Source organism: Symphalangus syndactylus, chromosome 20 (genome assembly GCF_028878055.3).
Source record: "Symphalangus syndactylus isolate Jambi chromosome 20, NHGRI_mSymSyn1-v2.1_pri, whole genome shotgun sequence".
Classification (NCBI taxonomy): domain Eukaryota; kingdom Metazoa; phylum Chordata; class Mammalia; order Primates; family Hylobatidae; genus Symphalangus; species Symphalangus syndactylus.
Window position 1 is genome coordinate 17,543,242 of NC_072442.2, and position 23,819 is coordinate 17,567,060.

Consider the following 23,819-nt stretch of genomic DNA (forward strand, 5'->3'; position numbering starts at 1 on the left):
GGGATTACAGGCGTGAGCCACCGCGCCCAGCCTATGTCATATTTTTAAAAGTCAGCAGGCATAAATTTCTACAGAAGTTTGGCATTATTTATGTTATGTTCATCTCTTTTTTTGCCACATATAACATAATTTTGACATTATCAATTTTTTTTCCTAACGAAAAGTCACCCAGGCTCAAGTGCAGTAGTGTGATCGTAGTTCACTGTATCTTCAAACTCCTGGGCTCAAGTGACCGTCCCACTTCAACCTCCTGAGTAGCTGGCACTACAGGCCTATATCACCACACCCGGCTAATTTTTAAAATGTTGTGAAGAGATGAGGTCTTGCTGTATTGCCCAGGCTAGTCTTGAACTCCTACCCTCAATCAGTCCTGCTTTAGCCTCCCAAAGTGCTGGAATTATAGCCATGAGCCACCATGCCCAGCCTGCTAATGAAAATCTTCTAAATCTTGAATTTATCACTTAAAATTGGGTATCATGTGTATCTCAAATTAGACATTTGTCTGTTTTAGCTTCAGTTTCCCCTACAGATCAATAGTTGACTACCAATAATACCATAGGTCTCTTTGGTAGGGAGCAATTAAAATTAATGAAAAATTCAAAGTATAACTTAAAAATGATATTAGGAATAATTTACTGATATGCATGTGGGAAATGCAAGTTCACTTCAGTTGTTATTTTAACAGAGGGCACACAGAATTTAGAAGTCATTAGCATCCCTAGAATTTATTTTTAGAGAAATATGGCTCTGCTTCAATATTTGACACATAATGTATAGCTTTTTCTCTGCTTCATCTCTGTTTATTACATTTAATATTTATATGGGCTCATTCTGATGTCTGTTCTGTGGCAGTGCCTGAATTGTCTTAGGACATGATTAATTGAAAAATAAGGTTTATAGAGTATGTTTATAAAATTTGTCTCTTAGATGCCAGGTACTTCTTTAACTCTGGAGATGATTGAACAGAATTGTTACTAATACCTTTTAGCACTAGAGTCAGATTATAGAGGATTGGAGGATTTCAAATCAAATCTAGTTTTGCTTTTTTCTCATATTAAAAAAATTCTTCATATTTGCCTTGTTTTCAGCTAGTAAGATTGAAGACTTTGTGGTACCATGTGGCATTCAACAAAATGAATCAGTTGAATGACTCTTACATAGTGTTATGGTATATTATAAAACATAATTCTTTCCTAAAGCTTCTGGGAGTCTCTTGAAGGAACCTTTTGAGAACTCATGGCCAGGTCATTTCACGGTGGCCTATATATAAGTCTGTAATATTTCTGGATTTTTAGTCTCTTGACCAGATTTTCCTGAGATTTAAAAATCAGAATTCAGCTCAAAAAGGATATAATTATGACAAATTGAGTAGGTTTTATATGGCAGGATTGTTAAGCCTGCTAAAATTTAATGGTGATTGGAAAACACCGATTATTCAGGTTTGAATATAGTAATTTGGGTTGCCTGTGTTAATACAGAGAATATTTCATTCAGTATACACTCCCACTCACATCATCTCTTTTTCTTTCCACTCTCATCTCACTTTAATACAAAACTATAGCTGTGAACTTTTGGGAGGGGAGTGGGAAGTCATAGGTGAAGACAGCTGGATCATGGATTTGTACTTTGTGACTTTATATTTTCATTCCTTTGCTACTGAGGAAAGATGAAGCAGGCACATTTCAAAAGAACAGCTGACACTATCCATACAAAGACAGTAATTACATCAGTCACTATAATTCTTTGGAGTTCGTGGATCTTCTTTTACATGTATATGGCAGAGGTCTAGCTTGTAGGACTAGGCCAGAGGCACATGAGTATAGATTTTATACATGCCAAATGTACATGCTAAACCAGGTTCTAACCTTGTTTCTCCAGTCCCCTTTCTCCTTGAGTTCTGTTAGCCAGTGAATCCCAGTTTGATTGAATTAGGATAACTTTAAACTAACACAAGTGGGTCAAATTGTGAATAGTGAACCTTACTGTCTTCAAACTTAACAGTGATGTTATTTATTTAGTACAGGCCTGTAAACTACAGTGTCTGAGTTTTATGGTGCATTTTAGGATCATGGGACAAGGAAGTAGTTGGAGAAACCTCCTTTTGGCAACATGTTACTGCCCGGAAAGGAAAATCTCGAGTTTTTTTTTTTTTTTTTTTTTTAAGTTTCTGTATTTTTCTTTGGCTAACGTATGTTTCCTTTTTACATAAAAGGAAACCTAAACCTGGAAGAAAGGTATTTACTGGCTGTACAGGTAGGGAATATCAGATGGTCTTTTGCATTTTTAGACACTTGAAGTTTTTGTTTCATTTTTGCTTGTTTGGTTTTTGCAGTCAATGGAAAAACCTTTTAAGTAATAAGGACTAAGTTAAACTTCTAAATTCTTTATAATGAATCAATATGCTGATGTTCTGGATGAGATGGGAGACTGCCCTGAGCAGGTACAATATAAACTAAAGAGCAATGTAAGCCTGGACATTCCAGATTACAGTCACTTCTGTCAGAATCATTTGGACAGTTTGGTTAGTTCAGGTGTCTTGCCTAATTAGGTGAAATTAAGAGAAGTTGTATACTGTGTGACAACGAAAACCTCTTCGTTTTAGAGGTATTTGTAGGCATATAGAAATGGCGTGAACCATTCCTTTTCCTATCATTTCAGAACGGGCTCACTATTCAGTTGAGAGATTGTAGTCTCAAGTAGTTTTAGTTATTTAAATCTGTGTTTGTCAAACTGCAAGCTGAGCTCTAGTAACATTTTGGTTTTGAGGTAATTAGTCATGAAATCATATAAGGAGATTATGGCCAATATTTTTTTTTTCTTTAATGAAGTAGAATAGAATAAAATGCAATTCTGCCACTGGCTCTGTGGACCAGCAGCATTGCTGTTACCTAGGAGCTTATTGGAAATACAGAATCTCAGATCCCAGCCAGACGCACAGTGTTAGAATATGCATTTATCTGCATTGTAACATAATCCCAACATTAATGTTTATAAAACATTGAAATAAAATAGTAACATTTATTACAAATAACACATTCATTAAATTATTGTTTCTGTCTTGTTTGTGTGTACTCATGCACATACCAGCTTACACCTTAAAATGTATTTCTATGGGTTCACAGTAAAAAAAGTTTAAAATCTACTATTTTAAATGTGGATGCTGACATCGTATCACTGGGTGTGTTCTTATTCTATCTGAGAGAGAGCTATCCTTGCTTGGCATTGGCATCATCTCTAAAGTTTTGTTTTATTTTTTATCTATCCCATTTTTCCTTCTACCTCACTTCTAGTTATCTCTTATGTGTCTCTGTTCCTTTCTTTGTATGTAATGCGCTTCAAGCCTCAAAATTGTACTCACTGTTGTGAAAGCATTTCTCTCAAGTTTTGCTTTGTGGTCAAATATACTCAGTTTACTGGGAAAAAAATTAAGGCTAATCAGCAGGATTTTTATTTTTTAATCCTAGAACCAATTTTGAAGAAGGAAATACCCACGTTTTACCAATGCGCTTTTCTCCTCCATTTATTATGACTTCCAAATGTCAGATGTTACAGTACCATTTGGTTTGGATATCATTAAATCACTCAGTTTTCTTTACGTGCAGATGTGCATGGCATATCTTAAATACTGGGAACAGAATTTTGAGAAGAAATATGTATAGCATTGAAGTCTTACTTTGTATCCCAGTTGTATTTAAAACAAGTGATTGTAGCTTTAGTTTACTGTGTACTAACCTAATCTAGCGCAGACCAGGTTAAAGGAAGCTAACCTTAAGAGGTGTAAGCACCACTATTAGGAGACATCCTAATTTCCTGGATTATGGCCAAAAATAGAGAAAAATTATACTAGTTGTACTTAGTGTTTTTTCCTTTGACCAACAATATACAATTCAACTTACGACAAATAAGCAGCTTGAAAAATACGTGCCTCTTTCTGTGGTTCTGAGACTGGAACCAGTGAAAAGCAGACAATTCATATCAAATTTTTTATCCAGTCATCGTTAGCTAATTTTAACCATTTTGTGTCACACAGCTACACATTGGTTGCTATTGATCTCACTCTTCTCTATCTGGTTATTCCATTTAACTTATACCTTGTTTTAAAGGGCTTCAGCAGTGAATTTTATTTTATTTTAACTTAGAAATACTACAGGGGTGCTCCAGAAAAGGGGGAGAAATAGAAAATTTTGAATCCCTAACTCTGAAAATTAAGGGCCTTGTTACTACACATCATTCTGTTTATTGGTTATATCAGACAGTATGTACAGCAGAATTGTAAATGATTACTAATTTTTTAGTTATTTTTATCCATACTCTATAACAGTATGATATACATGTATTTGCTAATGTTAAATGAGTTTTTCTCTAATTTTTTGTGCATTTTTCCCCCTTTTCCATGAAGGCCTTATCTCTTTGGAGCGGGGTGTTTTTCCATAAAAGCTCCATGGTGAGTTCCAGTTCAGTCCCGCATGCCTCATTCATTTGCTGTACTCTCAAAAAGTAATTTGTTTTGTAGTTTTGTTTCCAGTTGCATGGCCTGATCACAGATAGATGCACCAAGTTACTGAATAATTTGTAGATGGAACATGAATGTTGATATTTAAGCTTTAGAAAAGTGGTTTTCTTGGTTTCACTTCATTCATACTTAAAAAGTAAAAAACAAAAAAAAAAACACAGATGAATTTTTTTTAAATAGACGAATTCTCTCATAATGCACGTAAATATTACGAGACAAGGCTAACACCCAAGTTTAAAGCTTTGAGTATTATGGTGTTAGAAGTTCCCTACATATCATGCATAGCATTTGATTGAGGACATGGTTTATTTTGAAATATAAATATATTTAAGGTATACCAAAAGCGCCTTATAAAGTTTTTGTTGCATTTTATTTGGTCCTAAAGAGACAAAAGTTCTGTTTTTGAATAGTTTAGGTATTTAAGGAGCTACATAATGACAAAATATATATTTTACGTAAGACCTCCTAAATAATTTATTATTTTGAATTATTAGCACATACTCATCATAGCTTAATTATTTAGTCAATTCTTTCATATCAGTGCATAGAATACAGCTTTGTCAGTCTTAGGAAGGTCATAGAAAAGAATTAGAATATATTTAATACTTTCATGTAAAGATGGGAAGTAGAATGTGCTAAGAATTGTATAAAATGTTTAATGGTTAAGAGTCAGACTGCCTGGGTCTTAGATCCCAATTCACACACTTACTAGCTATATGACTGGGGGGAATTTCCTAAAACCTTTCTATTTCTTATTTCCTTATGTATTAAATGTACCTACGTAATGGACTCACTTATGAGTATTAAATAAGCTGATACATATCTCAGTATGTGTTAGTATATAACAGTGCCTGGCACATAGTAAATGTGCAGTAAATGTTAGCTACTACCATTGTTTCTTTTCCTGTTTCAGGGAAAAATACCATGTTTCAAAAGAAGCTTATTTAAATTAGATTATGTTTTTCACTTTTAAGGGTATGTTAACCAGTGCGAAGTTTTGAGAAATGTAAGCTATATTAATTTTATTAATTTAGTCAGAATACTGAAAAGAGTTCTGCACATATGTGTAGTTCTCATAACTGCTAACTGGGGATTGTTCATACAGTTCTATTACACTAGAAAAAAACATTCCAACGTTTTTTTCTCTTGGACAGAAAGAAGCTTAAATAGTTCTTTAAGGTTAATTATTATTTGACACAAACTTATTTCAATGTTTATATGCCATAGGAAGATCTGAAAATTTTGTTATCACTTAATAATAGGTGACATAAAACAAATCAACATAAAATTTTCCTCCTTGAAAATTAGACACAGTTTGCAAAACTATTCTAAACAAATTCAGGATATACATGAATATAAATCTCATGAAAGTCGATCTTTATTCATTTTGTTAACCAGATCTCTTCTAAAAACAAATAAGATACACAGATCTTACTTATGAGCCTTCCAGTGATCAGTGAATTTTAAATGCCACATTCAACACATGACAAAATTTCTTTGTAGAGTAAACTTAGAATTAAATTCCATTTTAGGATAAATTCTTCTTCTAAGTACAAAGCAAAGAGTTTTAGTATGTTAATAAAGATTGAAGTTTTGCATAGAAGTAAAAGATGGAATCACAACTGTTGTATGTTAAGTAAGTAAAGTTCATTCCTCCAACAGCTTATGTGCTCCTCACATTTAAGCAAAAGCACTTGTCAACCAGAAATGATTTGAGGTTGAAACAAGATTAAAAGAGCCAGATTAAAGAAAGGGATATATGAAATATAGTAGACTTTTAAATCATTGCCTGTCTTTTTGAAGACTGCTTTGTGGTTTGTTTGATGCCATCGTTAGCTCACAAGAAACTCGTTTTTAGTCACTTATGCTAGACTAAAAGGTCCTCCTTTAAAATGTTACTTTCCCAGTGGTGCATGTTTTTTCCATTAAGATCTTAATGAAACCTCAAATTAAGGCAGCAAATGAATATAAATTTGACAACTTCTTCCATGTTGTTTATAAGAGCTCCTTTGTTTTAATAATTTTTGCTATTTTTCCATGTTATTTAGCATTCAACCTGAGAATGTTTTTATTTACTGTTCTGAAATAAAACATTATATGCTAAATAAATATGTTTTTAGTATATCCAGTTATAGGGTAATATATGTATTTTGGATGAAAAATGAAATTTTTAAATGAAATGTAAATTTTCTACAAACTTTTTATTAGTTTCAAGTTGCAATGTTAACGCTTAGCTAAGAATTTGCTTTTGGTATATCACAATTTCTGCTAGTTCTTTATTCTCCATTAAACAGGTTTAGTCCTTTACATTCATTTACTTTCAGATGAGTCATTATAAAATACAGTCGTTCCCTTTGGTAACAAAATAAGCCTGTTGGAAAGTAAACTATGCATCTTCAACGTTTTAGTCACTTTGGACTTCCCTGGTATTATGTGTCGTTTGGGTTCATTTAGGATATTTGAGTTTGGATGACTATATAAAATAATACAAAAGAATTACACATATAACATACTTTTTTAAACGTAGGAATTTAAGATAAATAATTCCAGTGTGAATTTTTGAATCTGAATTTTGCTTTCAGTATTACAAATAAATAGGAATGTATCAAGCTCTGAATTTGCATGTAGTATTGTATTTAAGCTACTGTTATTTTTGAATTGCGTATCAAAAAACATACATGACAGGTAGACAATGGGTAGTCCATATGAGTATATTTCTTCTTCATAAAATGTTTTCATATTATATAAGGGTAAATTTTAAAGAATTAAAATTTGCATATTAAATTATAAAGTTTTAATTAGCGTTTTCTAAGAGTTTTGATCGAGCTATAAACAGTTCATGTAAACTAATCTTGTTCTCTTAAATATTTTAAAATTTTATGATTTCATTTTTTGAAAGGTACTATTTATATGGAGAGGAGAATTTATTCTCACCTGCCACATTTACACAAATCTGTTAGACCCTTAAGAAAAATTTATGACAGAATAGAATAATTTTAGATTATTAATATCTTTAGTTATTTGAAATAAAATGCTTCCAGTTTTCCCACTTAGGTCTTATTTTAGAAACTAAGATTGAGAATGAGGGAAAACTTCTAAAAGAATACAAAGAATATTTTTTCTTCTTTTACAGAAAGCTGTTATACCACTTGTAATACTTAGGTCAATATTGGGTCTTACGTTTAAACTCAAATATTGACTATTTTTTTATGTTTTAAAAATGAAAAGAAACGGTGCTTCTGTCTCATGTTAGCTCCTTCCGTGCTTGTGTCCTTCCACAGAAGGCACTGGAGCACATTGCTGCTTATCATGCTGACCACAGATACTTAACATCTGTCCTGTTCAGATGGAGATTGTTGTCCTTTAATTTTTAAGCAGATATCGTTAGAATTTTGTACTTTTTTTTTTTCTCTTTGCAGTTGAGTGTGGAGAAAAAAATAGGCCAGAGAAATTCAATATGTTGACCTGGCTGGATTACATAATAAAGGCCAAGGGAAGAAAAATGGGGAACTTCAGTAGCCTTTGCAAATATTTTTGAAGTCATAGTAATGTTAATATCCCTACAACTTCCTCTGCTTGCAGTGAAAATGATTCTTCTTCTATGGTTAGACAGTTAAGTGTTTCCTCAGAAGAAATGACAAAGAGTTAAACTCCTGATTTTTAATTTAGCATCTTATTTGTTAATTTGGTTATTCGGTTTTTTTGTTTGCTTGTGTGTTTGTTTTTCTTTTGATTACATTGATTCGTATGAGGCTTAGTAAATATGACGTTTTATGATTGTCATTTTTTGAGATGCTGAAAGTTGAATTTATTCCATTTTTTCTTTTATTTTTTGCTCAAAAGTTAAGTCAAATTTTTAAAAAATTATTGAACATGGGGTTATGTGTGAAAAACTAAGGGTAGTAAAGGAACAGGAATTATCAGTAGAAAGGAGTCCATCAAGCGTATGTCTTGTTCTCATGTATAACCATTTTTAAAAAAATGGACGAGTCCACATAATCAATACAGTTAAACTTTTGGGCATCAATATAAATTTAAATATTTTTCTATCGTTGTATTATTAACTTAATAAATGATTAAATAAATGAGGGAAGGCATCCAAACACCCAGAGAAATTCTTTCTAAACTTGCAAATGTCCTATAATGAGATTTTTTAAAGACCTCTTTTGTTGAGAACAAGATAGAAAAAAAAGGTTAGCATTGGAGTGCTTCCCTATGAGGATTGGGTCAGCAATCTGTAAATTTACATAATATACAAAGCTAGCACTTTTCTAATCCATTCACATATGTATCATTTTTCAATGTTTTGTCTTTCTGTCAACAAAAGGTTATTTTGTGATAGAAGTATTCTAGGTCATTGTGGAAAAGTTCATACTGGCATATTGCTAGAAAAGCCCTTCTACTTCTGCCAAGCTTTCTTGGACTTTTAAAAACTTAGGATGAAGGGCAGATTGAACCCAAGTTAAAATTTCTAACTTTGAGTGTATCCCATAGAAGATATTTTATTCATAACATTCTTATTATTAGATTATTTCTCCTTTTTATTCCTCTGCAAAGCTTAAAGACACACACATGTTTTTATGTTTTTATTTTGCTAAAATACCACAATCATTCCAGATTATAGATTGATGATAGAAATAACTTGATATGAATGTGTTTACCCAATATGCTTCATACCCAACACGCAACACTATGTTATGTAGCAGATAGCAAGTTATTTTCAGGGTGAAAACTCTTTTGACTCCTTAATAAACACAGACTCTTACTAATGGAATTTAAGGCCCTATCAGAGGAAAAAAGAAATTATGAAATATAAGAATAAAAATGATAATTCTTTATTGAAGTTAAGCATAGTTTTACCATAAAATACGTATTCTCTGTAGGAGACACTGAACTTGTGTAAAAATAACACTCTATTGATGCTTTTTACTTGTGTGTTCCAAAACAGAATTGTATGTAACTTATAGATGTATAAGAGATTTTAGCTTTTGACATGAGCTGATTAGACTGTAAACTAGTAAACATACAAAAAATATTTTTTGTATGTCAAAAAACTAAATTGATGTCCTCTCATTTTTCTACTTTTTATTACCATGTTAGAAAGTTTGCCATCTGGCCTGCCAGCAACTATTTTTAAGTCTGTTTAGGATGCATACTTCAGAGGGACCATATTTTCTCTTAAGAAGAGGCATGCTCACTTGTTACTTACCACATGATTTAAAAACAACAACAATGACATCTAGTAATTTGCAAAGAGCTTTGAGTTTGTCCCAATGAAGCTTGTTGGTACATTGTAGTAGCTTTGTTCTCTGATGGTGATTCTAGTAAAAGCACATAGTCGCACAATTGCAAACTGCTTTCAAAAAATTCTACAATACTTTTCCCTTTCCCATTCTCCCAGCCCCCATCTTCCCAAAACTCCTGAGGATTAAAAATGACCAGTGGTACCTCAAAGATACCAGCTAGAGGAATTTGTCAGTTCAATGATAGTAGTTTAGTGATGGAAATAAAAGCTTTGAAAGAAGCCTTATATTCTCAGGTAATGCAACAGAGAGCATCATAACCAGAAAGAACAATTCTGATGCCAGTGACCCAGATATCATGGGAAGGTGCATATTTGTTCGGGTATAGGGCAGAGGAGAGTCTTCCTTTCTGGAGGTATGTTACTGCAGTTGTGACAGATGCAAGTATGAAGAGGTGAAACAGTTTATAGAGCCAGATTCGGCTTCCCACAGAAACTTTTTATTTAAAAGCGATGTCTTTATTCCCTGTCACTGGAAGTCTCACTGTGACTGGTTGACATTTTAGGCATGGATGTTTTTTGTTGCAGGAATAATGAGAAGTGTTTTAAGAAATGTTAATGGCAGAAGAGGTTTCTTTCATATATAGTAATATGCATTACCATGGATTTTGTTCAAAGTGGGGAGACCAAAGGGACCAATCATAGTTGCCTCTGATCCAGACTTAGCCATCCTTAGAGGAAGATGTTTAAACAAGCCTCAGGAAATAAGATGTCTGAGAGACTATTTAAAATGTCATAGGAACTGGAAAACAGATTACCAAAGCGAAGTCTGAATTTTTTGGAGATTAGGTTGGGGCTGAGGGCCATATAGAAGAGTTACTATTTGCTGAGTACTGTGATATGGGAAAGTACTGCCCTGGGAACTTTACCTGCTTTGTCTAATGTAGTGGTTCTCAGAGTTGAGCATGCATCAGAATCATCTGGAGGGTTTGTTTCAAAACACGGATTGTTGGGCTCCATTCCCAGAGTTTCTGATTTAGTAGGTCTGGGATGGGGCCTATGAGTATTTGCTTGCACTCCTAAGAAGTCCTCAGGTGTTACTATGAGCTGGGGACAGTGCTTTGAGACAATATAATCATTAAAATAATCCTATGAAGTAGGCATTACTATTTCTATTTTACATATTAGTAGTCTGAGCTCTGAGAGGTTAAATAACTTAACCAAAAGTCACACAGCTCAGAGGTGCCAGCACTGGGATTCAACTACATGTTTCTTCCTGACTCCAAAACTATCTGTTTCCATCCCACCATACTTTAGTAAAGGATGAAAACAAAAATTGAGCAAAATAAGGTAGAACTAATGTTTGACATTGGAGGCTGACTAGCAGAGGGGAACATCAGAGCTCTAGTTTTTATTGTTTCCTACCTGGGCTGTGATCTTGACCAGTGCACGATGAGGCTACTGGTTTACGAATTAGAGAAAATAATTTATCAAAGGTGGTTGGCAAAATTGCTTTGGGAAGCCCTTGATAAACCAAAAGAGAACAGAAATACGGGATTGAAAAGATGTGAGGTCGATATTAGAAGCTGAGCATGAAAACTTATTTGTGGGAAACAGAGGAGATCTTCTTTTGAATGGCAGTGACAGGAAGTAATGGCAGTTACTAAATGTGTCCTCAGACATATGAGCAACAGAAAAGATTTAGGTTTGAGAGGCTATTGATATGTAACTCCACCTTGGTCTTTTTCACTGAACAAAAATAGACACATCATTTTCACAAATCCAAGAAGAAAAAGAGACAACAGGAAGATCGGTGAATGTAATTGCATTAGATGATTAACTGTTCTTCCCTTGCACCATCTAACTCTCCATAGCATTGTGGCCGAGAGAGCATTTTCAAGGCTTCATTCTATATCACCTCATTTTCATCCATACTGTCTAAATTCATTTGTACTGTTAATCCCACATCTTATAGATTGGTGCAAAAGTAATTGCGGTTTTTGCCATTAAAGGCAGTGGCAAAAACCACAATTACTTTTGCATCAGCCTAATGTATATAGAAATGAAGTGATAAACCATTTTATTATTGTGAGATGTTCATGCTGGTACTATTGCTTCACTTTGAAATTTCTAGGGAAATGTTACTCATCTGAAAAGAAGTGACTTGGATGTTGCCAGCACATACTTCAAAAAGGAGTAGATTTTTATTGGTCTTATAAATGTTGCTCTCTTTACAAAACTCTGGAACTTTGAAATAATTCTACTTTTACTCCAGAACATAGTCTCACATCACCATTTATTACTTAAGGCAAAATGCATGTTCATATTGGAGGATTTGAATAGGGGTGGAATTTAAAAGAAAAACTGTCATTACCTAAAGGAGTGTCATTTCATCATGATAATTGTTTTTTACTGTTATTTTATTTTTTAAGCAAAGTTAAACCTCCTCCACAAATTTCACCCAGCAAATCGATGGGCGGAGAATTTTGTGTGGCTGCTATCTTCGGAACATCCAGGTCATGGTTTGCAAATAATGCAGGTCTGAAAAGAGAAAAAGGTATGTATTTTGACTGAAAAATGAATGCTCTATTTGTAATTTTTGCTTCTTAAGGAAAATTGTTAGCAGTTCCCCTAGAATAATCTTGTACCCAGTAGTCTGGAAACCAATTTTTTAAATGTAATTAGCATGTCACTTCTCAACTACTCAAGCCTAGTCAAGAAGAAAAAATATCCTCTCAGTATGAACGTTAATGAATTGCCCACTGAGTGATTTTGTTTTGTTTTGTTGGTGACAATCTACAGGTGATCTCGGTGCTGTCAATTCTATACCCATTTTATACCTTTTACATTTTTACAAGCTAGTTTCACCCCTGGTCTGTGAAGTACAGAGAGGAAAAGTGTCATTGTCCCTGTTTTAGAAATGAAGAACTTGAGACCAGCAAGTTTAAATATCTTAGCTAAAAGCACTGGTTAGTTAGGCAATGGAATCAGAGTTTGAAACCAGATTTTCTAATGCTAAAAATCTTCACATAAAAAAAATCAACTCTGCGATGTTTTAAAAACACAATTAAGGCCAGTCGCAGTGGCTTACTCCTGTAATCCCAGCACTTTAGGAGGCAGAGGCGGGCAGATCACGAGGTCGGGAGATCGAGACCATCCTGGCCAACATGGTGAAACCCCATCTACTAAAAATACAAAAATTAGCTGGGCGTGGTGGTGCACGCTTGTAATCCCAGCTACTTGGGAGGCTGAGGCAGGAGAATCGCTTGAACTCGGGAGGCGGAGGTTGCAGTGAGCCAAGATCACACCACTGCACTCCAGCCAGGCGACAGAGCAAGACTCCGTCTCAAAAAAAAAAAAAAAAAAAAGAGGAAACAGCCTGCCACTGAGAAATAAGGCTCAGCTTTTGTGGTTACCGTTGCTCCTTTGATTTAATATACAGTAGTCTCTCCTTATCTGTGGAGGATACATCCACGACCTCCAGTGGATGGCTGAAACCTCGATGGTACGGAGCCCTATATGGTACAATGCATTTCAGTCTAATAACTGAGACAAGTACAGTGGGACTAATGGGCTGGTAGCGTATACAGCGTGGATATGCTGGACAAAGGATGATTCATGTCCCAGGCAGGACAGATGGGACAACGAGAGATTTTACCACGCTATTCAGTCTGCCATTTGAAGCTTATGAATTGTTTATTTCTGGAATTTTCCATTTAATATTTTTGGACCGCAGTTGACCATGGGTAACTGAGCTCGCACCTAAGGAGGGACTACTGTAGTTATTATCTTTCTAATCCCTGCTTTGATCACCAGGGTCAATACCTAAAATGTTTATAGGATTAATGTTTTATAGCATGTGAATCCTTATTGCTTCTGTTTAGAATGCCTACATTCATAAACCAAGTATATAATTTTGAATGTTATAATTTTCCCCTTAATATTTTAGTATTACTAAAGTAGGTCACAAACTGGGTTGTTACTGGGGCACTTCTCTGGTGAGTTCCACAGGCTGTATTGTTCTTGGCAAAATGGCTCTCCTTTATGCTAACACTGGCAGTCAGACATGAGCCCTTTCAGTGACCCTTTCCTTGGTAATGGGATCTCAGGCGCAGCAGGTTCCTTACCTAAGTGGGAGAGGATACTGTTAAGTATGCAAGCCTTCCATTTCCTTATCCCATCTTTATTTTTTTTGTTACCTCCTTAGGTTTAATGATGCTATCAAAAGGACTTTTTGTTACTAGTTAAAACCCTCTGAGAAGCTCGATTTCAAATGCTTCTCCCTTCTGTTCTAATTACCTTTTTAACTTGCTACTCCTTTATGTCCCGCTGGCTGATCATTAGCTATTTTCTCAAATCAGCTGTAATTGATTCGCCTGACACAGAGATAAGATGACCCACCCAGCATTCATGAGTGATTTTATATGCTCCTAGGTTTACTGTAAAACCCGAGAGAGAGGACTAAACCTGTTTTGCTAGTGAGTACATGTGTATTCCTTATGAAGTCAGTTGATTAGATCCATATTCAGCACCTAACTTCTCAAAGTATGGCTGATCTTCATTTACCACGGTGCCAGTGATCCCATGGAGAGAAAGAAGAGGATCTGGGGTGTATGTGTGTTGAATAGACTTTATTTTCGAAAGGAGCTTTAGGTTCACAGCCAAATGAGCAGAAGGTCCAGAGATTTTTCCATATATACCTTCTGTCTCCACACATGCAAAGCCTCTTATTATCAGTATCCCCCGCCAGAGTGGTATGTGTGTTTGGACTGATGAACCTACATTGACACATCAAATGTTTTTTGTTTGTTTTGATCCACAAACTTAAGTTCTAAATTTAAGTCTTGTGAGAAAAAAAAATAGATGAGACATTAGGCTGATTTAGGCATACAACTAACCTTTCATGCGAGTCATTTGGTACATGCAGGGTAACTAAATCCTAGTCCATATATTATTCGTTTTCAGTTAGTCCATTTCCTGATATCATTCATTTTTTCATAATGTGGGACAAATTACATTGTAGACAAGTACAAAAGTCCATAAAGCATTTTACTATATTAGGATTTGGGGCATAGTAGTATCATTCTTGAAATAAGTTGCTTAAGATTGAAAATACTCTGATATCATAGACATTTTCATATTCATTAGCATGTACTTATACGAGGCAACCTTTAGGCAAGGAACAAGCACCATATGAAAAAATTCCTGTTGTCTGAGCATAGTGGCACACGCCTGTAATCCCAGCACTTTGAGAGGCTGAGGTGCACAGATCACCTAAGATCAGGAGTTCGAGACCAGCCTAACCAATACGGCGAAACTCCGTCTCTACTAAAAATACAAAAATTAGCCAGGCGTGGTGATGGGAGCCTGTAATCCCAGCTACTCGGGAGGCTGAGGCAGGAGAACCGCCTGAACCGGGGAGGCGGCAGCGTGGGCAACAAGAGCAAAACTCCATCTCAAAAAAAAAAAAGGAAAAAAGAAAAAAAAATCCTGTCTTTTCATTTTCTCTGAGCAGCCTCAGGAGCAGACTGATAAGATCATTAACTTGTAAAAACTATTCTGTGCTTCTTTTATGCCATCATGTCACATCAGGTTCTGTTTCTCTGTTTGTAGATCAGTCCAAACAAGTTGTAGTTGAGTCCCTGTACATTATCAGTTGCTATGGCACCTTAGTGGAGCACATGATGGAGCCACGACCCCTCAGCACTGCCCCCAAGATTAGTGATGACACGCCACTGGAAATGATGACATCGCCTCGAGCCAGCTGGACTCTGGTTAGGTAGTACCTCCTTTCTTTTTTTCTTTTTAACAGCTTCATAAAGGTATAGAAGATTAAAAGTGTATAATTTGATAAGTTTTGACATGCATACAGCTACGAAATCATCACCACAATTAACATGGGAAACATATTCATCACTCCCAAATGTTTCTTTGTGACCCTTTGTAATCTCTCCTTCTTTCACCCCTCTTTGTCTCTACAGGTCAGTTTACAGTTTCTAGAATTTTTTTTTTTTTTTTTTTTGAGATGGAGTCTCGCTCTGTCACCCAGGCTGGAGTGCAGTGGCGCAATCTCAGCTCAAGTGATTCTCCTGCCTCAGCCTCCTGAGTAGCTGGGACTACAGGCACATGCCACCACACCCAGCTAATTTTTTTGTATTTTTAGTAGAGACGGGGTTTCACCATGTTGGCCAGGATGGTCTCAATCTCCTGACCTTGTGATCTGCCCGCCTCAGCCTCCCAAAGTGCTGGAATTACAGGCATGAGCAACCACGCTGGCCCAGTTTCTAAAATTTTATATAAATGGAATCATATAGTATGTAATTTTTTTAATCTCACTTTCACCTAGCAAAACAAACAATGCTTCATTACTTTTTTTTTTTTTTTTTTTTTTTTGGAGACAGAGTCTCGCTCTGTTGCCCAGGCTGGAGGGCAGTGGCATGATCTCAGCTCACTGCAGCCTCCACCTCCCGTGTTCAAGCAATTCTCCTGCCTCAGCCTCCTGAGTAGCTGGGACCACAGGCGCCTGCCATCCCATCTGGCTAATTTTTAGTAGAGATAGGGTTTCACCATGTTGGCGAGGTTGGTCTCATACTCTTGACCTCGGGTGATCTACTTGCCTTGGCCTCCCAAAGTGCTGGGATTATAGGCATGAGCACCTGGCCTTTCCTTACTTTTTCATTTGACATAATTTATATACAATAAAATTAACCCATTAAAAGTGACTTTTCACGAAGTTGTGCAGTTATCACTGCAATCAGTTCTCATCACCCTAAAAAGAAACCTCATACTCATTAGCAGTCACTCCTTATTTTTTTCCAACCCTTCAGACCTAGGCAGCAGCCAGTTTACTTTCTTTCTCTATGGATTTTGCTACTCTGATCATTTCATGTAAGTGGAATCATACAATATGGGACCTTTTGTGTCTGGCTTCTTTCACTTAGCATATTTTCAAGATCTATCCATGTTGTAGCATGTGTCAGAACTTCACTCCTTTTTATGGCTACATAATACTCCATTATATGGTTATACTGCATTTTGTTTATCCATTTATTAGTTGATGGATATTTCTACTTTTTAAGCTGTTATTAAATAATGTTGCTGTGAACATTCATGTACAGATTTTTTTTTTTTTTTTGAGACAGAATCTCGCTCTTTTGCCCAGGCCGGAGTGCAGTGGCGCTATCTTGGCTCACTGCAAGCTCCTCCTCCCGGGTTCACGCCATTTTCCTGCCTCAGCCTCCCAAGTAGCTGGGACTACAGGCGCCCGCCACCGCGCCCGGCTAATTTTTTGTATTTTTTTAGTAGAGATGAGGTTTCACCGTGTTAGCCAGGATGGTCTCGATCTCCTGACCTCGTGATCCGCCCGCCTTGGCCTCCCAAAGTGCTGGGATTACAGGCGTAAGCCACCACGCCCGGCCTTTTTTTTTTTTTTTTTTTTTTTTGAGACGGAGTCTTGCTGTGTCACCCAGGCTGGAGTGCAGTGGCGCAATCTCGGGTCACTGCAAGCTCTGCCTCCTGGGTTCACGCCATTCTCCTGCCTCAGCCTCCCAAGTAGCTGGGACTACAGGCGCCCGCCACCATGCCTGGCTAATTTTTTTTTTTTGGTATTTTTAGTAGAGATGGGGTTTCACCGTGTTAGCCAGGATGGTCTCGATCCCCTGACCTCGTGATCTGCCCACCTCGACCTCCCAAAGTGCTGGGATTACAGGCGTGAGCCACCGCGCCCGGCCCACAGATTTTTGTGTGAACATTTTTTTTGTTTGTTTTGAGGCAGAGTCTCTCTCTGTCGCCCAGGCTGGAGTGCAGTGGTGTGATCTTGGCTCACTGTAAGCTCCACCTCCCAGGTTCACGCCATTCTCCTGCCTCAGCCTCCCGAGTAGCTGGGACTACAGGCGCCCACGACCATGCCAGCTAATTTTTTGTATTTTTACTAGAGACGGGGTTTCACTGTGTTAGTCAGGATGGTCTCGATCTCCTGACCTCGTGATCCACCCACCTCAGCCTCCAAAAGTGCTGGGATTACAGGCGTGAGCCACCACGCCTGGCCCATGAAATATTTTTTTAATTGTCTTCTGTATGTACCTTGGAGAATACTTCTTTTTGAACTTATTTCCCCCTTGCACTTCTGTGTTAAATTTTCTTGGACTTATGCTTCCTCTATTTGCAATCTCATGCTCACTGAAAATAGAGAGTAACATTGAGATAGCCATTAAGGGCAATAGAAACTAATATAGATAGATTCGAAGGTTTCTCTGAAAGTAATTCTCCAAGATAGCGTGGTTAAGCCTTGTAGGAATGTTTATTAAGAATCAGAGTCCATCTCAAACATGCATAATGATTAGAATCTTTATAAGCTATAACCAAAAGGAAAAAAAAACCTGGAATAAAACCTCTTTAATATAGTTCATTGTCCAGGAGAGAAAAAATTGCTCCTGACATGTATGGAAGGAAACAGATAAAAATGGATATGAAAACGATCCCTGTCCTTTTGACAGTTTAAAATATTCTTGTATTGATTTTTGGAGGCTCCAGCATTCTTTACTACTACTTTACTATGCTGGATTGATCTGATCAATATCTGATTTATCAAGCTTATTTAGGAGTGGGCAGATCTAATTAAAATTACTACACTATCATTGTTGAAATTGTAACTTATTTTAGAGCTCAGATGCTAATTTGATCTATAATAGGTCATCCATTTACACAGCTGTGTTTTATTAACCATTTTTACCTACTTCATTTTATTTTAAAATATACACATATTTTAAGAATAGAGAGATCAGGAATTACTTAAATTAGAACTAGTTAGTTGTAACATTTGAATTTTACACCTGTTTCATCTTCTGAATGTCTTGCCTATTCTGTTGGAGGGTCTTCTGCTGTTAAGCTTATATTGACTGCATGTTATTTGTATGAAAGACTGCCACCTTTTTATTTTTTCTAAGCAGATGGCCTTGTGTTTCAGGTTTCAGCACATTCATTTTAATGATTACAAGTTCATTTTAATGATCACAAAAACAGTGTGAGTTTAAGTCACTGTTCATCAGTGATGACAGTCATGGTGATTTACATCCCATCTATTAAGCTTAAATATTAATATTCTTCTCCTATTTCCTTAGAACCCCTCAATGGAATGAATTGCAGCCACCATTTAATGCAAACCACCCTCTGCTCCTCGCTGCAGATGCAGTACAGTATTATCAGTTCCTGCTTGCTGGCCGTAAGTAGTTCAGATTTTTTTTTTTTCCTTTCGTATGGTCTATTCAGATTTCATCTTAAAATGCTAGCTTTGAAAGCAAACATTACCACTGGCCATAGGCCATAGGCCTTAAAGAATCAGTCTGAGGCAAATAAGATATTTAATACGAATATAAACTGTAAGCCTTAGTGTACATTATGTCTCTGACTGCTTATATTCTTTACCTATGAAATATATTCCTGTAATAAAAGTTAAGTTGATAGGGAATATCTGGAGGGCTCAAAAATTCAAACAAACATAAAAACAACTACCTGAAAATACTAGGATATAATAAAAAAGTTTCATAAACCTTGGAATCTGTTTCTAATGTGGAAAAAAAAAAAACCCAAAAACTTAGCACAGTTAAAAGTGCAACTATGAAAACTGCCAGCAGGCTTTTCTTTTGGTAGAATTTTACTTGCAATAATGAGGTAAAGATTTCAACTATATTTGTTTATTTGTTTGTTTACTTATATGTTTAAGCATGAGCATTTGTAGAGACTGAACCTAGTTCATTGACCCAGATACAGCCTTTTTATATGGGAGGCATTTAAAGGCAATTTAGTATTTATTATCCAGTTTGTGTTTATAGAATTAAAAATTATTTACAATTATAATTCATTTTTGTAGATATAGACAGAATCCTTAATTTAATTTGATGGCTCTGAGTAGTGCATGTTTTAAAGAAAATTCTTAAAAATCAACATTGACATGTTTTTAATTAAACTTTGTTGTATTTAACACATTATCTTGCCCGGTATATTAGAAAGCATGAATTAAAATAGTTGTCGAATGGTTTTATTTTATCTTTATAATGTGTTATATATTATACTGGAAACAGAAATATTTTATAGAGTTTGCTGTCAAGTTATGAAACTCCATACCTGTAATCAATAGTTGGCAGTCTTGCTCTCTCATATTATTGTTGAACTCTCTGCTTTTTCTAGGGCATTTTTATTGAGTGCCTACTATGTGTGAGGCAGTTCTGATTTAAAGGAGATTAGTATATTGCTTCTCTCCTCAATGAATTCCCTGATTCAGGAGACAGACATTTAATAAAAAAGTAAAATAAAGTGGGGTAGGTGTATCAGTGGAGGGTTATAAATTGAACTGTGAGAGCAGTGACTTGTGTTGCCTACAGCATCACAGACGGGTGATATGTAAGTGGTTTTCAGATTGATTCAAGAAGCAGTGCATATAGAAGTTGTTAGTTTCTAGATTTTTTAAGCATATATTTAACTATCGTATGAACTGGAAAAATACATGACATGAATATGATATGAAATAAGAATCATGAGTACATTTTCCATTACCTCTCAAGGAGCAAAACTAACTAATTGTTGAATTAAGCATAGTTGACTCTTTCAGAGTTAATATTGTGTTTTGTGGTGTTATTTTGATACCTATTAAGTCTATTTAATAGACATACAAGTCTGAAATATTTACAAAACATATAGGGGAAAAGATATAGCTATATCTATCTGTTAATTGTTTTTTGTTCCAGTGATTGACCTTATTGACATTACACTCTGCTTGATTTTAGCTGCCCTAAACACCTTTGTCTAATGCTCAGAACAACAAAAATCCCCGGGTGCCTAATTTAAGAACCACTACTGTTGGCAGTAGTAAGCCATTACATGTTTTCAAGCATAGGAATGACACCATCAAAATTGTATTTTAGAAAGATCATTCTGGGCTGGGTGCGGTGGCTCACATCTGTAATCCCAGCACTTTGAGAGGCTGAAGCAGGAGGATCACTTGAGGTCAGGAGTTCAAGACCAGCCTGGCCATCATGGTGAAACCCCATCTCTACTAAAAATACAAAAAAATTAGTCGGGCGTGGGGGTGCATGCCTGTAATCCCAGCTACCTGGGAGGCTGAGGCAGGAGAATGACTTGAACCTGGGAGACGGAGGTTGCAGTGAGCCAAGATCGCGCCATTGCACTCCAGCCTGGGCGACAGAGCAAGACTCCATCTCACCAAAAAAAAAAAAGAAAGAAAGTTCACTCTGGCAGCACTGCATCAGGAAATTCAGAGGAAGGGAGTGGAGGCTAGGTGATCCTAGAGCAAGATGAGACCTTAAATTAATGCTGTATTACAGAGAAGACAGGACAGATGTTTAAGAGTTGGCATAGATGTGAGATGTTTAAGAGTTGGCATAGAAAGGAATTAGAGGCTGGGCACAGTGGCTCACGCCTGTAATCCTAGCACTTTGGGAGGCCGAGGCAGGCAGATCGTCTGAGCTCAGGAGGTTGAGACCAGGAGGTTGAGACCAGCCTCGGCAACATGGTGAAACCCCGTCTCTACTAAAACACACACAAAAAATCACCCAGGTGTGGTGGCGTGCACCTGTAGTCCCATCTACTCAGGAGGCTGAGGCATGAGAATTGCTTGAACCTGGGAGGTGAAGGTTGGAGTGAGCCGAGATGGTGTCACTGCACTCCAGCCTGGGCGACAAACTGAAACTCTGTCTCAAAAAAGACAGACAATTTGAAACTAAGTAGTTACTAATGATTCTGTGGTTTCTAATATGGAATACAGCAGGTCCTTGAATGATGTCATTTTGTTTAACATCAATTCTTTATAAGGCTGATGAGAAAAAATAATCACTCCCTGCCTGGGGCCATTGCCTGTGTGGAGTTTTCACGTTCTCCCCATGTCTGCGTGGGTTTTCAATGGGTACACAGGTTTTGTCCCTGATACCAAAGGTATGCATGTTAGGTTAATTGGCATGGCTACATTGTGTCCCAGGCTGAGTAAATATGGGCCTGTGTGTGCAAGAGTGCCCTGCAATCGAATGGTGTCCTGTCTAGGGTTGGATCCTGCCTTGTACCCTGAGCTGCCAGGATATAGGCTCTGTCCGCCCACAACTCTGAATGAGTGAATACAAATTATTGTAAAATAAAAATTCTTAAAATATATGGTAAATCACACAAATGTACAACAATAAATGATGCTATATGAAAGTGCTCAGCAAGACCAGCATTTTGGTTATTATCTGTGTTTTAACTTCGTGGTTGTAGGAGGTGCTCATTAAAATTTTCACTTTGCAAACATTTATTCCTTGATTTAACTCACCAGCACTTCAAGCTCCACTACTCAGTGATTCACTAGAAAATGAGTAAATTTTATTACTTGTTTTCATTAATCTTTCTTAAATGTATATATAGCTCACATTTATTTTGATGTTTAGTATTAAAGCATTTGGGGTCTTCATTCAGAAGTTTACTGATGTTTTTGACCAGAAAAAAAATATGCCTTAAGAGGCGGGGGCGCAGTGGCTCACACCTGTAATCCCAGAACTTTGGGAGGCCGAGGCTGGCGGATCACGAGTTCAGGAGATCGAGACCATCCTGGCTAACACGGTGAAACACCGTCTCTACTAAAAAAAAAAAAAAAAATTAGCCGGGCGTGGTGGCGGGTGCCTGTAGTCCCAGCGACTTGGGAGGCTGAGGTAGGAGAATGGCATGAGCCCAGGAGGTGGAGCTCACAGTGAGCCGAGATTGCTCCACTGCACTCCAGCCTGGGTGACAGAGCGTGACTCCATCTCAAAAAAAAAAAAAAAAAAAAAAAAATATATATATATATATATATATATATATATATATGCCATAAGAACTTAACTCTTGTTTATATCAGTCAATGGTAAAATTTTTTTTTAATACTTCATTTCACTTAAAGTCACAGTTTCCATGAACTTATCAATGATGTTAAATGAAGACTTACTGTATAATGCATTTCATTTTAGACCTTTTGAGTTCCAGGTGGACTAATATTGGGATAAAGGTGAAAAGACCTGGGTTCTAGTTCTAAATCCAGCAATAACTTGATAAATGTAGATGTCAATTATTATACTTGCTCTTATAGAGGTGTCATGATGATCAATGAAGTGATGCTAAAGTCTTTTTTTTTTTTTTTTGAGATGGAGTCTTGCTCTGTTGCCAGGCTGGAGTGCAGTGGCACGATCTCAGCTCACTGCAACCTCCGCCCCCTGGGTTCAAGCAATTCCCCTGCCTCAGCCTCCCAAGTGGCTGCGATTACAGGCACATGCCACCACGCCTGGCTAATTTTTTGTATTTTAGTAGAGATGGGGTTTCACCATGTTGGTCAAGACGGTCTCGATCTCCTGACCTTGTGATCCACCCCGTCTCTGCCTCCCAAAGTGCTGGGATTATAGGCGTGAGCCACTGTGCCCAGCATAAAGTCCTTTTTAAAACTGTAAAATAGTTTATACATTTAAGCATTATTATTATAAGCTTTTGTTTCTTATCTCAGAAGAATATATTTTCAAATGATAGACCTTTGGGACTTTTGGTACAATTTACAAAACCTTTTTTGTATTCAGCATTTACAGTGGAATACCTGGCCTGGGCATGGTGGCTCATGCCTGTAATCCTGGTACTTTGGGAGGCCAAGGTGGGAGGATTGTTTGAGGCCAGAAGTTAAAGACCATCCTGGGCAACATAGAGAGACCCTGTCTCTACAAAAACATTTTAAAAATGGTGATATGCACTTGTAGTCCCAGTTGCTCAGCAGGCTGAGATAGGAGGATCACTTGAGCCCAGGAATTTGAGGTTACAGTGGTCTGTGATTACACCACAGCACTCTAGCCTGGGTGACGGAGCAAGATTCTGTCTCTTAAGAAAAAAAACAAGGCCAGGCGCAGTGGCTCATGCCTGTAATCCCAGCACTTTGGAAGGCCGAGGCGGGGGGATCGCTTGAAGCCAGGAGTTTGATACCACCCTGGCCAACATGACGAAACCCCATCTCTACTAAAAATACAAAATTTAGCCAGATGTGGTGGCACATACCTGTAATTCCAGCTA

At 36.8% G+C, this 23,819-nt stretch overlaps 1 protein-coding gene across 10 annotated transcripts in view; it reads left to right on the forward strand.

The window, feature by feature from the left end:
• BCAS3 (BCAS3 microtubule associated cell migration factor) overlaps positions 1-23,819 on the forward strand; it is a 727,466-nt gene that overhangs the window by 356,596 nt on the left and 347,051 nt on the right. For 6 of the 10 annotated variants that reach the window (XM_055257584.2, XM_055257588.2, XM_055257586.2 and 3 more), the window contains 3 exons: positions 12,188-12,312; positions 15,369-15,534; positions 18,875-18,975. In XM_055257584.2, coding sequence (XP_055113559.1) covers positions 12,188-12,312; positions 15,369-15,534; positions 18,875-18,975 — 392 coding nt within the window. Of the gene's footprint in view, positions 1-4,399; positions 4,445-12,187; positions 12,313-15,368; positions 15,535-18,874; positions 18,976-23,819 lie in introns of all 10 variants that reach the window. The other 4 variants (XM_055257582.2, XM_055257583.2, XM_055257589.2 and 1 more) reach the window with 1 other exon arrangement.